Source organism: Myotis myotis, unplaced genomic scaffold, assembly GCF_014108235.1.
Source record: "Myotis myotis isolate mMyoMyo1 unplaced genomic scaffold, mMyoMyo1.p scaffold_m19_p_6, whole genome shotgun sequence".
In the NCBI taxonomy this organism is placed as follows: domain Eukaryota; kingdom Metazoa; phylum Chordata; class Mammalia; order Chiroptera; family Vespertilionidae; genus Myotis; species Myotis myotis.
Genome location: NW_023416368.1, coordinates 2228308 through 2241684, shown reverse-complemented (window position 1 = coordinate 2241684; position 13377 = coordinate 2228308). Strand labels below are relative to the sequence as shown.

Genomic DNA, 13377 nt, shown 5'->3' with positions numbered 1-13377 from the left:
GGAGGCCACCGAGCGCACCAAGAGCAGCTAGAGCTGGAGGCCACCGGAGGGGCTCGGTCCACCAGCGGCTTCTCGTCGGCCGGAGCTCCCGAGGCAGCACCTGCGGGTCAGGAGCCAGGCAGCTCCGGGGCCTGCTTGGATGTGGACCGGAAGTGTCAAGCTGTTCTGTGCTCAGCTGCCGGGACAGACAGATCTGTAGTAATCCCGACTCTCCGCCCTTTTGTGGGTGGTGCCTGGGTTTCCATTCCTTATCCCTGCGGTGACCACGGAGCAGGGACTCTGTGCTGCCCCCTGCTGGTGGCTGGGGAAGCGGTGACCACGGAGCAGCGCTCTGTGCTGCCCCCTGCTGGTGGCTGGGGAAGCGGTGACCACGGAGCAGCGCTCTGTGCTGCCCCCTGCTGGTGGCTGGGGAAGCGGTGACCACGGAGCAGCGCTCTGTGCTGCCCCCTGCTGGTGGCTGAGGGTACACCGGCCGTAACTCTGGGACTTAGGGCTGAAGGTCCCTGGGCGGACACAGCTTGGCGAGGGCCGTGAAGCAGGGGTACGGTGGGTGCGGTGCGAGGTTTGTGAGCTGCTCGGGAGGAAGAGGCAGCAGAACTGGGGGTTGATTGGACGGGGGACGAGCGAGCCCGAGGCGCTCCTGGTGACCAGCGCCCAGGCGGGAAGCGGGGTGGTGGCGGAAGGGGCCGGGCGCAGGCGCTGTATGTAGAGGATTTTCGGTCCCGTTGCTCTGACTGTCCAGCTGTCCTCTGAGAGCGCTGAGCGCCCGGGGCCGCACTGGGGGCGGGCGTCTGGCTCCCCATCCCGGCCCCAATCCGAAGGCCCCTGTTTTTGTTTGCTTTTATTTCATCTTTGACAGATTGGACTTACATAGGAGCTTCCTGGATACAACCTTGACTTAGAGAAAGAGTGTGGTGTTAGGGGACCGAAGGCTCTGGCCTGGGAGAAGGGGCATGGACGGTATGGGAGCGGCACGCCGTGTCCGGCTGGGCCCTGGAGCTGCACCGCGGGCCACGCGTGTGCGCACGGCAAAGCCTGGCAGGTCCTGCCTGGTGGCCGTCCCAGCGGGCCCACCGTTCATTGATTGACTTTTTTTTTTTTTAAGAAAGAGAGAGAAAAGGAAGCAGGAAGAGAGGGAGAGAGAAAGGGCGGGAGAGAGGAATACTGGTTTGTTGTTCCCCTTATCTATGCATTTATTGGTTGTTTCTTCTGTTTTGTTTGTTTGTTTGTTTATGGGCTGTTTGTTGTATGTGCCCTGATCGGGGATTGAACCTGCAACCTTGGCATATCAGGACGCCACTCTCACCAGCTGGCTGGCCTCCTGCCTCCCCTCCGCGCCGAGACATCCGTGTGGCTCATTCCCTCTCCTGATTGCTCACGTGTCACTGTTGTGCCCAGATTTCAAAGTTCCCAAGACCCCCCAGGGAGCCAGTCAGTCCGATGCAAAAGCAAAGAGTCATTTACTTCAAACCTAGGTTTGGCTCCCCTGCCACACTCACCGATGCAACGGTAAGCTCCAGTGGCCGAGAGAGAGAGACGCCTGTTGGGACCGGGGGTTTTAAAGGGGGGTGGAGTGAGGGCAGGAGAGGGGACTGTGGGCCCCGCTGATTGGCCAGGCGCAAGTCGGTCATAGTGATGGCGTGCACTTCCCTTGATTATTATTGGTTAGTCCAGAGAAATCCTGGGTGTGGCTAGCAGCGGCTTCTTCCCGTGAGGAAGCACATGGTACCGTCCCAAAATGGAGGACCCAAGGCAAGATGGAGGGCGCACGTGGCTCTGTCCCAAGATGGAGGACCCAAGGCAAGATGGAGGGCGCAGTCCTTGTCCGGCTCCTGCCGCTCGAACTCGCCACAAGGCAGGATGGCCCTCCCGCACAGCCCCCGCAGCCGGCCTGCGGGCAGACTGGGACTCCAGCGCGTCTGGGCGGCACAGGCCCAGCAAACGGGGTGCGGCCGGTGGAGCGGCCCAGCTCTGGAGGAGCGGCATCCGCTCGGAGCAGGCCCGGCCATGGGGCCGGTGCACTGCAGCATGGCGGCCTCCCCGAGCTAGGGCACGCGCCCCACTCCGCTGCCGCCGCTGCTGCACTGGGCCCGGTCCGGGGGGCAGCGGGCGGGCGGCAGCCCACGCCGGGCTCCCGCCGTGGGCTGGGGAGCCAATGCCCCCCCCATGGGGCCCAGCGGCTGGCCCACGCAGGCCCCGGTCCCCCCCGACCGGGCCCCAAGGGCCGCATGGACCCCCGGCCCCAGCGCGGGCAAGCGGGGAGCCGACCACGGGGGAAGGGAGGGAAGAGCCAGGCGGTGAGGCCTTCCGCTCCCATGACCTCCCCCGCGGTCGGTCGCCGCCCGGCCCCACCCCTCGGCCCGCCGCCGGCCACCACGCAGCCGGCCCGGACACTCGGACCCGCTCTGAGGAGGCCGGCGGCCGCGGAGGGATCCCAGAGCCCAGCGGCCAGACTCCTCCTCCCGCACCGCCCGGAGAGGCGGGCGGCGCGCCTTTCATTCCCCCCTTGTCTTGGAACTTCTGGCTCAATCATGAGACGGACTGCAATTCTATTCTACCAAAACTATCAACTGAACTATCCCTATAAGGTTAACAAATGGTCCAGTGGAAGTGAAAGAAACCATTTTAGATTTAATAACTTCTATTGAAATAGGATCTTTCTTCTTAGAATTCCTCCATGGTTATCACAAAAAAACCAAATCAAGATTTAGTACTATTTGCCTTGAAGAGGCTCAAGCATTCCTGTTTGTTAGGCTAGGTTTAAATTTAGAGTCTGTTGAATTAAGCCTCCGTTTTTCTGGGCACCATTTTCAGCTGGACCAAGTCTCTTGTTATTTGGTTCCTGGTCTGGGCTGGGCATGGGAAGCAAGAAGCAGCCACGGGGACAGGAGACCTTCCTCAGAAGGGGCGAGTGTTCAAGCCCCTGCACCATTGGGGGGGTGAGGATCTGTGCCCCACCTCTGTTGAACCCCAAGTTCTCTCCTACTGGCCCTCGGCTGTGTCTGTCTTAGGTCGCCCCACCTCTGTGGAGTCTTACCCGTCTCTGACTACCAACCATCTCTGGGCCAAGTAGGGTGATGTGAGGTTCAGTTCTGTCTCCTTGTTAGCCATGCCCCCTGTGGCCTCCACGCCCAGCACCCGCCTTGGGTTCCCCTCGCCTGCTGGCGGGGCCCCGGCATTGATCACATCTCTTGGGAAACCCAGGTTTCTTCTCCAGAGAGGGCCCAGCTTACGCCATTGGGCAAGAGACAGATCCATGGTACCAGCTTTTCATAAACCCAGCTTGAACGGAGAGCTCAGACAACAGCTGTAGACAATTGGGATCCTTTTGGCAATACAGAATGCTTAAGTGCCCTCCCAGGAGGGAATAAATCCCTTCACATATCGCCAGATTCCGGAGGGATTACATAAGGAGAAGAACATACTGATCTCCTCTAAGATTTTCTGACTTTCCTTGCTAATTCCTTTTCATGGATTTAAAACAAAACAGTAACTGTTGGCATAAAACCTTCTACCCATGCATAACTATGCCCCAGACCTTCTATTCTAAACAGGCTTTTTCCAGCTTTACTACCCCTGACATGGGCATCGTGACTCAGGCCTGCAAGGCAGTATACAGGCTGCCAACTGTTAGCTGTCTCTCAACAGAGTCCAAAACCTGATGGGCACCCTTTCCTGCCCAGTTGGGCACCTGCCCCCTTGGCAGCTAGACACCCTTTACTTTTGGGGGTCACCCCACACTGCTCCCTTCCAGGACAGCCAACACACACTCAAACCTGCAAAAGAATCAAAGGTTAATATAACACATCAATACAATGAAACATCATGGCCGCTTTCGGCAGCCAAATCTTCTGCTACTAAACATGTGACCCCATAAATTGTCCTTGTCTCTTTGGAGCCTTGTCCATGAAGATGCAGGCATTATCTAAGTGTATTACACAGTATTGTGGGGGCTCCTGGTGACAGGAGTGATCGCGAGCCATGTTACCGGCATCAGGCAGGTCGAGCACGCCGTAGCTTGAGCTTGAGCGGGTTGCGTTGATCTCGATCGATGCTCCATTTGGTGATGAAGTCTTTCCGGGTCATGGATGGATCTGCTGACCGCACGTGAGTGTGGTGGACCCAGGTCGCGACGCCATCTACCTTGAGAGCGGTGGGGGTCATCAGCACCACAGTGTAGGGACCCTTCCAAACGTGGTTCTAGGGTCTCCCGGCGGTGCCTTCTGACGTAGACCCAATCTCCTGGTCTGTAGCTGGGGAATAGCGCCTCTATCTGCCTTGCATCCCCAGAGGGCTGCTTGTCTGGCCCCAGATCTATAGAGGGCCGGCCTACCCTAGTGGCAACATAGGAACAGCAGGACTGGCGGATGTCGCAAGGTCCTGCAGGTTCTCCCCCTCTCTCCCTGAAGGACCGGGGGAGCCTTTCCCTTCTGGGGCCTGGCCAAAAGAATTGTCTGTCTCTGTCCCAATTTTCCCCTCGGGAGGCATGCCCTCATCCACCGGGGTTTCTTGGACAATATGTCAATCTAAACCTGAATATAAGGAATTTGATCAGGATGCCCTGGGCGGCCGTATATGACATAATGGACCCGGTAGGCAGTGGTCAGATCAAAAGACCCTGCATCCGGCCACCCCTCCTGGAAAGTGGGCCACTCCCATTCACAGAATCGCTGTAAATCAAAATCATTAACATTATAACTTTTAAATCTACCCCAGAACTTCAGTTTAATACAGTAAATTACAACCCAGGTAAGAGCAACTGATAGACAGAAATCTTTATTAACTAAGTGGGCTGATTCCCTTTAACAGTGAGCAAAAGACTCTGAGAAAAAAATAATTCTCGCAGCTGCAAGAGGCTTTGAAGACTATTAAAGGGGCCAGCCCAAACGTTCAGCCAAGCGCATCAACAGAAAGCAGAATAAATCAAAGTAGCTTTTACTTTACACAGACCAGTAATGATTTATACTTTCTTAGTAGATCAGCCCAGGCTGGAGCTGTATCTAATCCTCCTTCTCTGTAGTAATTTGGCTAGTCCCAAACAAACAAACTTTTTCCCGACCCCATGATGATCGGTGGTGAGAGACAGACAAGGGAGGGGGTGAGTTACCGTTATGCCATATGACGAATCATGGAACCGCAGGTTGGGGCCCACTCGGACTCCGTAACCGAAGTCGTGGAGCCACACAAAGGAGAGGAGAGGGCAGGCTCCCTCCCTCCACACTCACACACTTTCACCAGACATTCACTCAGAGTTTAAACAATCCACCCAATTCCTAACAATTTCCCAATTCCTAAGGGAGCTCTATAGCTTCCCGGGAGGTGATCAAGCTCCCCTTCCACTCACCCGGAGTGGGCCTGACTGATAGGGGGTCGACGAAGATGACTGACCCTATCCCATTTGACAAAGACAAAGACAACAAAGAACAAAGACAAAATAAATCAGCCAAATGCAACCTAAGGTTGCCCGGAACCTGCAGCTTGCTCCCTGAAGTCCTGAAAATTTTCAAAAAACATTGCAGCAGGGTGTACACAAAAGCAGACAACTTTCTGACAATAAACACCAAAACAAACAAATACCAGACAGACAAACCCGGTGCAGCCTACAGCCGCACGAACCAGGGACACTGGCCACCGTCGTGGCCGCGGGTCAGGACCAGGAGTACCGCTGAGTCCAGCCCTCCGTATAGGTCCTTCCGTGGGACGTCCCAATTCCAGTTTAACGACCGGTCCTTACCTCTCTCGAGAGTCCAGGTGGCTCGGTTTCCGATTTGAAAGTTTTTGGGTGGACTGGAGGCCTCCTTGGTAGTCGTAATCCATAGGTGTGGGGTATCTCGCTGAGTGCCCAGCGACAAGTGGGGGAGAGCCTCCTGCCCTAAACAAGGGGTCCCTCTCACCCCTGCCGGGGGAGAGCCTCCTGCCTTGAATAGGGGGTCCCTCTCCTCCCTGCCGGGTATCTCGCTGCGGGCCTCCAAATGTTATGGGTTGGCTTAACGAGATAGACCACCGACTCAGAATTTAAATTTAAGAGCCTTTTATTAAGCTGGCCAGCTGACCACAGTGCCTATCTCCCTGGAACAAAAAGTCTGCCACCGGTCTTTCTGAACCTCTGCACTGAGGTCCCTGGCTCTTTCCCTTACCTCTCTGAAATGATCGACCATAATGCTTAAAAGAGTAGTTTGAGTCTGTCCCATAATGTCCGTCCAGTGAGTCCACAAAATAAAACCAAAAAGACACAAACACAAACAACAAACGGGCCCGAAAATACAGTCTTCCAACTCCATGGAAGCAGAACCAAAACAGGCTTCCAATTCCATGGAAGCCAAACCCGAAAGCTAGACAATGGCCTTATACCAGACTAGCTAGCAGGAGCGACCTGCTTTCCGCGAGGGGCATATCCATCCCTCTGAGGGGCATATCCATCCCTCCTGGGGGGGCGGAACGTCTTCCAACTCCCCCCCGCCTGTGGTCTTTATCGGCGCGTCCACCTAGACCCCTCAGGCAATTACAGATTCCAGAAACGAGCTCACACCGAACAGAACACACAACAAACAACAACACACCTACCGCGCGGTCAGTCAGACTCTTCGGACTGGGGGTCCCTCAATGGTCCTGGGAACCCCGGGCGAGCCCCCAAAATGTTGTGCCCAGATTTCAAAGTTCCCAAGACCCCCCAGGGAGCCAGTCAGTCCGATGCAAAAGCAAAGAGTCATTTACTTCAAACCTAGGTTTGGCTCCCCTGCCACACTCACCGATGCAACGGTAAGCTCCAGTGGCCGAGAGAGAGAGACGCCTGTTGGGACCGGGGGTTTTAAAGGGGGGTGGAGTGAGGGCAGGAGAGGGGACTGTGGGCCCCGCTGATTGGCCAGGCGCAAGTCGGTCATAGTGATGGCGTGCACTTCCCTTGATTATTATTGGTTAGTCCAGAGAAATCCTGGGTGTGGCTAGTAGCGGCTTCTTCCCGTGAGGAAGCACATGGTACCGTCCCAAAATGGAGGACCCAAGGCAAGATGGAGGGCGCACGTGGCTCTGTCCCAAGATGGAGGACCCAAGGCAAGATGGAGAGCGCAGTCCTTGCCCGGCTCCTGCTGCTGCCTCTCGAACTCGCCACAAGGCAGGATGGCCCTCCCGCACAGCCCCTGCAGCTGGCCTGCGGGCAGACTGGGACTCCAGCGCGTCTGGGCGGCACAGGCCCAGCAAACGGGGTGCGGCCGGTGGAGCGGCCCAGCTCTGGAGGAGCGGCATCTGCTCGGAGCAGGCCCGGCCATGGGGCCGGTGCACTGCAGCATGGCGGCCTCCCCGAGCTAGGGCACGCGCCCCACTCCGCTGCCGCCGCTGCTGCACTGGGCCCGGTCCGGGGGGCAGCGGGCGGGCGGCAGCCCACGCCGGGCTCCCGCCGTGGGCTGGGGAGCCAATGCCCCCCCCATGGGGCCCAGCGGCTGGCCCACGCAGGCCCCGGTCCCCCCCCGACCGGGCCCCAAGGGCCGCATGGACCCCCGGCCCCAGCGCGGGCAAGCGGGGAGCCGACCACGGGGGAAGGGAGGGAAGAGCCAGGCGGTGAGGCCTTCCGCTCCCATGACCTCCCCCGCGGTCGGTCGCCGCCCGGCCCCACCCCTCGGCCCGCCGCCAGCCACCACGCAGCCGGCCCGGACACTCGGACCCGCTCTGAGGAGGCCGGCGGCCGCGGAGGGATCCCAGAGCCCAGCGGCCAGACTCCTCCTCCCGCACCGCCCGGAGAGGCGGGCGGCGCGCCTTTCATCACCTTCTCTCTGTGTCTCTCCACACGTGTCCCACGAGAGTCCATGTCTCACCACAGCGGACAGATCTGCGGGGACAGTGTCCCCGGGCTGGCCAGCCACACAGGGCCCTGCAGGGCCACACAGAGCCGGCCGGGGCCCCTCAGACTGTGCCCTCGGGTCTCCGCAGGCTGAACCTCCGGGAGCTGGGCCCCTGGGCTGCCCACATGCGCTGGCTGGTCTGGGTCATGGCCTCCGTGGGCACCATCTATGTCTTCTTCTTCCATGAGCGGTAAGCCGGGGAGGGGGACTTCCGGGGGGGTGAGGGGCCCTCAGGGCTCCAGCAGGGCCTCCTTCCTTCCCCTGGAGGGAGGACACCCCAGGATGCCCCGGGGGCTTGAGGGCACAGCTCTGCCCGGCGTCCCGGCGTCCAGGCCCGTGGACAGCCACAGGTCCACAGCTCACAGAGGGTTCCTAGGCCCACTGCAGGGTGTCACGTGCCGCCTGCCATCCCCAGGCTGTGCTGGCAGACACGGAGCAGCGGCTCTGAGCCCTCGGGGCCCCGTTTGCTTCCATCAGCCGAGCGACACGACGGAGTCACTAGTCAGGGACAGACCGGGCTATAGAAGCAGAAGGAGTGACAGACGCCGGGACCTGCGGGGACCGCAGTGGGTGTCAGCTGATGCAGCCGCTTGGGTCCTTGGACGGCGGCTGCTTGGGCCCAGGGGCCAAGGTGCGGGGTCGAATGGTCATGTCTGCCCCGGGCCTGATAACGACGGGGAACCGAGTCTCAGAGAGAGGATGAGACCTGCCCGAGGTCACCCCTCTGCCAGCGCCCGCGGGGGGTGGGTGACGGCCGCGCCCACGGCGGCCTCTCCTCCTGCAGGTACAAGCTCCTGGAGCTGCTGTGCTACGTGGTCATGGGCTTCTTCCCCGCCGTGGTCATCCTTTCGATGGTGAGTCCCCCCGCCCCCACCCCGGCCTGGGGCCTCCGTCTGCCTGGGGAGCACCCAGACTGGCTCGGGGTCGTCACCTAGAGCCCTCGCCTCTGGCAGGAGGGGAAACCGAGGCTCAGTGTGTCCACGTGACCCGCCTAAGGAGGCGGTAGAATAGACAGGTTAAACCCTGAGGGCCTCTCCTCTCTGAGCCGCAGCTGCCCCGTCTGCTAAATGGACACAGTAAACTCACCCTGCCCATTACCTTCCCGGCCACAGAACGGTATCACTACCACTATTACTGTTAATCCCCATCCAAGGTCATGCTGATTGATTTTAGAGAGAGGGGGAGGGAGGGGGAGAGAGAGAGAGAGAGAGAGAGAAACAGAGAGAGAGAGAGAGAGGAATATCAATGTGAGAGAAACATCGACCACTTGCCTCCCCTATATGCCCTGACCGGAAATTGAACCTGGCTGGGAATCGAACCCACCACCTTTCAGTGCTCCAACCAACTGAGCCACATGAGCCAGGCCAGAGAAGGGTATTATTTTAAAATTATTATTATTGGCAGATGTTAAAATTTTATGAAGTAAAATCTAACAGGGTTTTTTGTTTGTTTGTTTGTTTTTAAATTTTATGGCTTTTAACGAAGGTCTCCCTCTTCTCGAGGTTTGTAAATATTGACCTGTATTTCCTTACATTCCTTTTATGGTTGACTTCTCATTTCTAATCCTGTATATGGTGAGGCCCCCCGGAGGGTCAGCAGTTATTTCATTTACCTGCCATTGAAAAGCCATTGAAAAACGCCCCTCTTTTCCGATGTTAAATTCAGGGTCTGTTTCTCAAATTCCAGTTCTGTTCCAGCAATGGGCCCGTTTTTGTTTTTAATGTCTTACTGATTTGAGAACGAGAGGGAGGGGGAGTGAGAGAGATAGAAACAGCGGGGAGAATCATCCATCAGCTGCCTCCTGCATGCCCCCTACTGGGGATCAGCCCAAAACCTGGGCATGTGCCCTGACAGGGAATTGAACCGGCGACCTCCTGGTCCTGGGTCGATGCTCAACCACTGAGCCACACCGGCCAGGCGGGCCTGTTTTTACACTAACACCAAACCGCCGCCTACTGCAGCTCTAATCGCATTCGAATACTCGGCAGTGAGGGCCTGTGCCATTGGTCTTTCCTGACCTGTTTTCGTGTTTATAGGTTAGCTTTTCCCAAGTTTATTTTTATTTAACCAGTTAATGACCACACATCCAAAACGGAACCATCCCCACACGCCACGATATTTTGAATTTAATTAGAAAAATCAATTTGCAATGAACATTATACAAATAAATATATGACTCACAATTCGGGTGTTCTTGAATATGTTCAGCTGAAAATTCTCACGAAAAATGACTTTAAAGTTGGTCAGGGCTGCCCCGTAGGGAAAACATTTTTTTTTTATAGACGCGCGTGGCGTGTGGGGCGGGTCCCCCGCTCGCATCTACAGACGCTTATGGCGGACAGGGGCTAATAGGCATATTTAAGCTACATCTCTTAAGTTATGTAATATCTACCAAATCACGTTACGTACTTAAATATATCCATGTATGTACTTACATTTGTATAGCAAACGCACATTTAAATACATGCTCACTGCAAAGAATAGGCCTCGTCCGAAAGCATGAAACAGTGGCAGTCCCTCCCTCCTCATGCTGCCACGGCCATGAACGGTTTCCTGTCTGTCTTTCCCATTTTTAAATGTACACGCGAGTCGGTGTGGCCATGCAGACGTGTTGACTTGTTGGCTTTCCTTTTACAAAAATGAGGTCACACTACACAGACACCCGCAACGTGCTCTCTCGCTCTGCACGATGCCGTGGGCGCGTGTCTGTGGCGGTCACGGGCAGTGACCCCTGCCCGTGCTGCTGCCGTGAAGGGGCACGAGGTGGCCCCTGGAGGCCCCGGCACCGTGCTGTGCTGGGCGCCCGGGTGCTGAGCCGCGTCGGGCGCTGGTGACTGTCATCATGTCACTCAGGCTCAGGCCCAGCCCTCCCAGGGCCACGGGTGCGTCCCTTAGTGGAAGGCGGCTGGGAGCCGAGGCCGCCCCGAAGGGGAGGCGGCTGAGCGCCCTCGGCGTTGGTGGCGATGGGTGTGCAGAGGGGACGGTGGGAGCTCCCTGGTCCGCGTGGTGCATTCCTGGGACACGTGTGTCCATGAAGTGCGTGCTGTGTATGCAGACGTGTATGTGCGTGCAGAGGCGGCTTCCGGAAGGATCCTGCACACTGTTCGTGCGGGTTACCTGCCCGCGGTGGGCCTGGGGCATGGGCACAGCACGGCGGCTTCCCCCCTTGGCCCCTCCCTCCCATACTTGAGTCCTTTTTTAAAAACAATCTTCCCCCGAGGATGTCTCCGTTGATTTTTAGAGGGCGTGGAAGGGAGGGGGAGAGACCGAGAGAAACATCGATGTGAGAGAGACACCAACTGGTTGCCTCCCGCACACGCCTGAACCAAGGCCGGGATTGAGCCTGCAACCAAGGTACATGCCCTTGACTGGAATCGAACCCGGGACCCCTCAGTCCACAGGCTGATGCTCTAACCACGGAGCTAACCAGCCAGGGAACAAATACCAGTTTGTTCATCCAACATCCAGGTGGATGCCGGGCTGCTTCCCGTGTGGGCGGGACGGGGGTGGATGATGCTCTGGGAACCCGGATGTGGTAGTTGGCTCCCTCCCGGCTTTCACTGCCTTTGGGCAGGAGCCAGGGGTCTGACTTGTGAAAAAAGGTAAAAAGCTCTCAAACGTCCCTTGAGGTTTTAATAGAAACACATCACCTGTGAGAATTAATTCAGGAGAAGTGGCGACATCACGGTGTTGACGCCCCACCCAGGAGCCCGGGTGGGCTCACCAGGTCTTTTCATTTTCGGGGTGCGGGGGAATGGCCGGGTGCTCCCCACCTTCCTGGCCGCTCCTCTGACCGCCCCCCCCCCAACCCCATCCTTGCCGACAGCCCAACACCGAGGGCCTCTGGGAGCTGGTGGCCGGAGGGGCTTTCTACTGCCTGGGCACCGCGTTCTTCAAGAGCGACGGCCGGGTCCCCTTCGCCCACGCCATCTGGCACCTCTTTGTGGCCTTCGGTGCCGGCACCCACTACTATGCCATCTGGAGGTACCTCTACCTGCCCAGCACCCTGCAGGCCAAGGTGTCCAAGTGAGGCCCCGACGGCGTCCTGGGAGTGTTCCTGCGACTTCAGCCCAGAGCGGGCGCCCCGGCCGCTGCCCTCCTGCGGACGGTCTGAGGTCGGTGGCGGTGGCGGCCACACCATCCCTCCGGCCCCAGGTGAGAAAGAAAGCGTTGGTCAGGGCTGAGGGGGATTAACCCTGTGATGCACTTACTCCCGACAAGTGTCTCCTGCCACAGTGGACGTGAGCACCTGCGGGGAGGGAGCGGGCTGCCCTGCAGGTGGCAGAACCGGGCCAGCACCCTCTTGCGTCCCCAGACGCCGGGCCGGGCCGGCGGTGGTTCCCACCGGTGGCCGGGCCTCCTTTTCTGCTACCAGAGTCCTGGCCGGGGTGCCCCTGCTCAGGGAAAGCCGCCTGGCGGTAGGGCGGGGCCGGTGGGACGGTGACCGGGCAGGCATCACCCATCGACCGCCGCCCGGCGCTGTCGGTTCCCACGGTGCTGGGGCCGCCGGACCAGCCGGCTGGCACTCACGGAGGCCCCTGGTGGGCACGTGGCCAGGCTGGTAAATGTCCCGCGTGGGCTGTGTGTATCTGCACGCCCTCTGGTCCTTTCTGGGAAGCGCCTGGGGTGGGCAGGGGAGCGGTGTAGGCCACGGGGCGCACACCCCGCTGCCTGGCCCGCTGTGCCGTCCTTGGTGCGGAGGGAGCAGCTGGGCTATTGCGTGGCCATGTTGTCTCACGCCCGGAAGCCAGGGGAGCTCCGAGAGCCGTGCCCCGGGCGCAGCGCCTCCGGGCCTGCCCGCTGCAGGTTAGGGCTCGTGACACTAACATTCAGGGTCTCGCTTGGTGCCATCAATGGCCCTGGAAGGCTCGCCCCCGAGCCCAGAGGGAGGGCCCCCGAGCTCAGAGGGAGGGCACCCTGACCTCTGGAGCCCCGAGCAGCCCAGCCTCAGGCCTGGGGCAGCGCCAGCCCCTGCGCACCTGGCACACAGATGGGCACTGGAAGGCCCCGCCCAGCTCCGGGGTTTGCAGAATCAGAGTCCCTGGGTCCAGGATCCCTGGCAAGTCAGACGAGCCTCAGTGTCCGGCTCCCCATGAGGGTTGGGGGGCAGACAGGAGGCCTTCTGTTCTGCCCAGCCGGACCCGGCCTTTCAGGGCGCACACGGCTTCTGAGTCGTGTGTCCAGCCCGCGCTCAGTCACCTGACTCCGTCCACAGACGGGGCCTGAGCAGGCAGACGCTTGGGACATAAGTTTTGTCCTCTTACCGTGTGTGTGCACATGTGTGTACATGTGGGTGCGTGTGTGCGGCTGCGCTGCTCCCAGCCCCTGCCAGCTGCCTTCGTTCAGGACACCTGCCCGCGGAGCTCACCTAGGAACCCCATCAGTCGGAGTCAGGCTTGGAGGTCGGGGCGGGGCTTGCCCTGGGTGGGGCGGGGGCACTGTACTGGCCCCCTGGCCCCAGCCTGGGTGTGGGGTTCCCCGAATGATGTTCAGGAGGCCTCCCAAAGCGTGGCACCAGGGCAGGCGAGACGGGAGGCCGCCT

General features: G+C 59.1%; 1 protein-coding gene across 1 annotated transcript in view; it reads left to right on the top strand.

Annotated features, from left to right (window-relative positions):
- Window positions 1-12851, top strand: part of MMD2 (monocyte to macrophage differentiation associated 2) — a 29023-nt gene extending 16172 nt beyond the window's left edge. The window contains 3 exon segments of the mRNA XM_036315049.1: window positions 7924-8025; window positions 8620-8689; window positions 11662-12851. Coding sequence (XP_036170942.1) covers window positions 7924-8025; window positions 8620-8689; window positions 11662-11865 — 376 coding nt within the window. The 3' untranslated portion in view covers window positions 11866-12851.
- The last annotated feature ends 526 nt before the right edge of the window (window positions 12852-13377 follow it).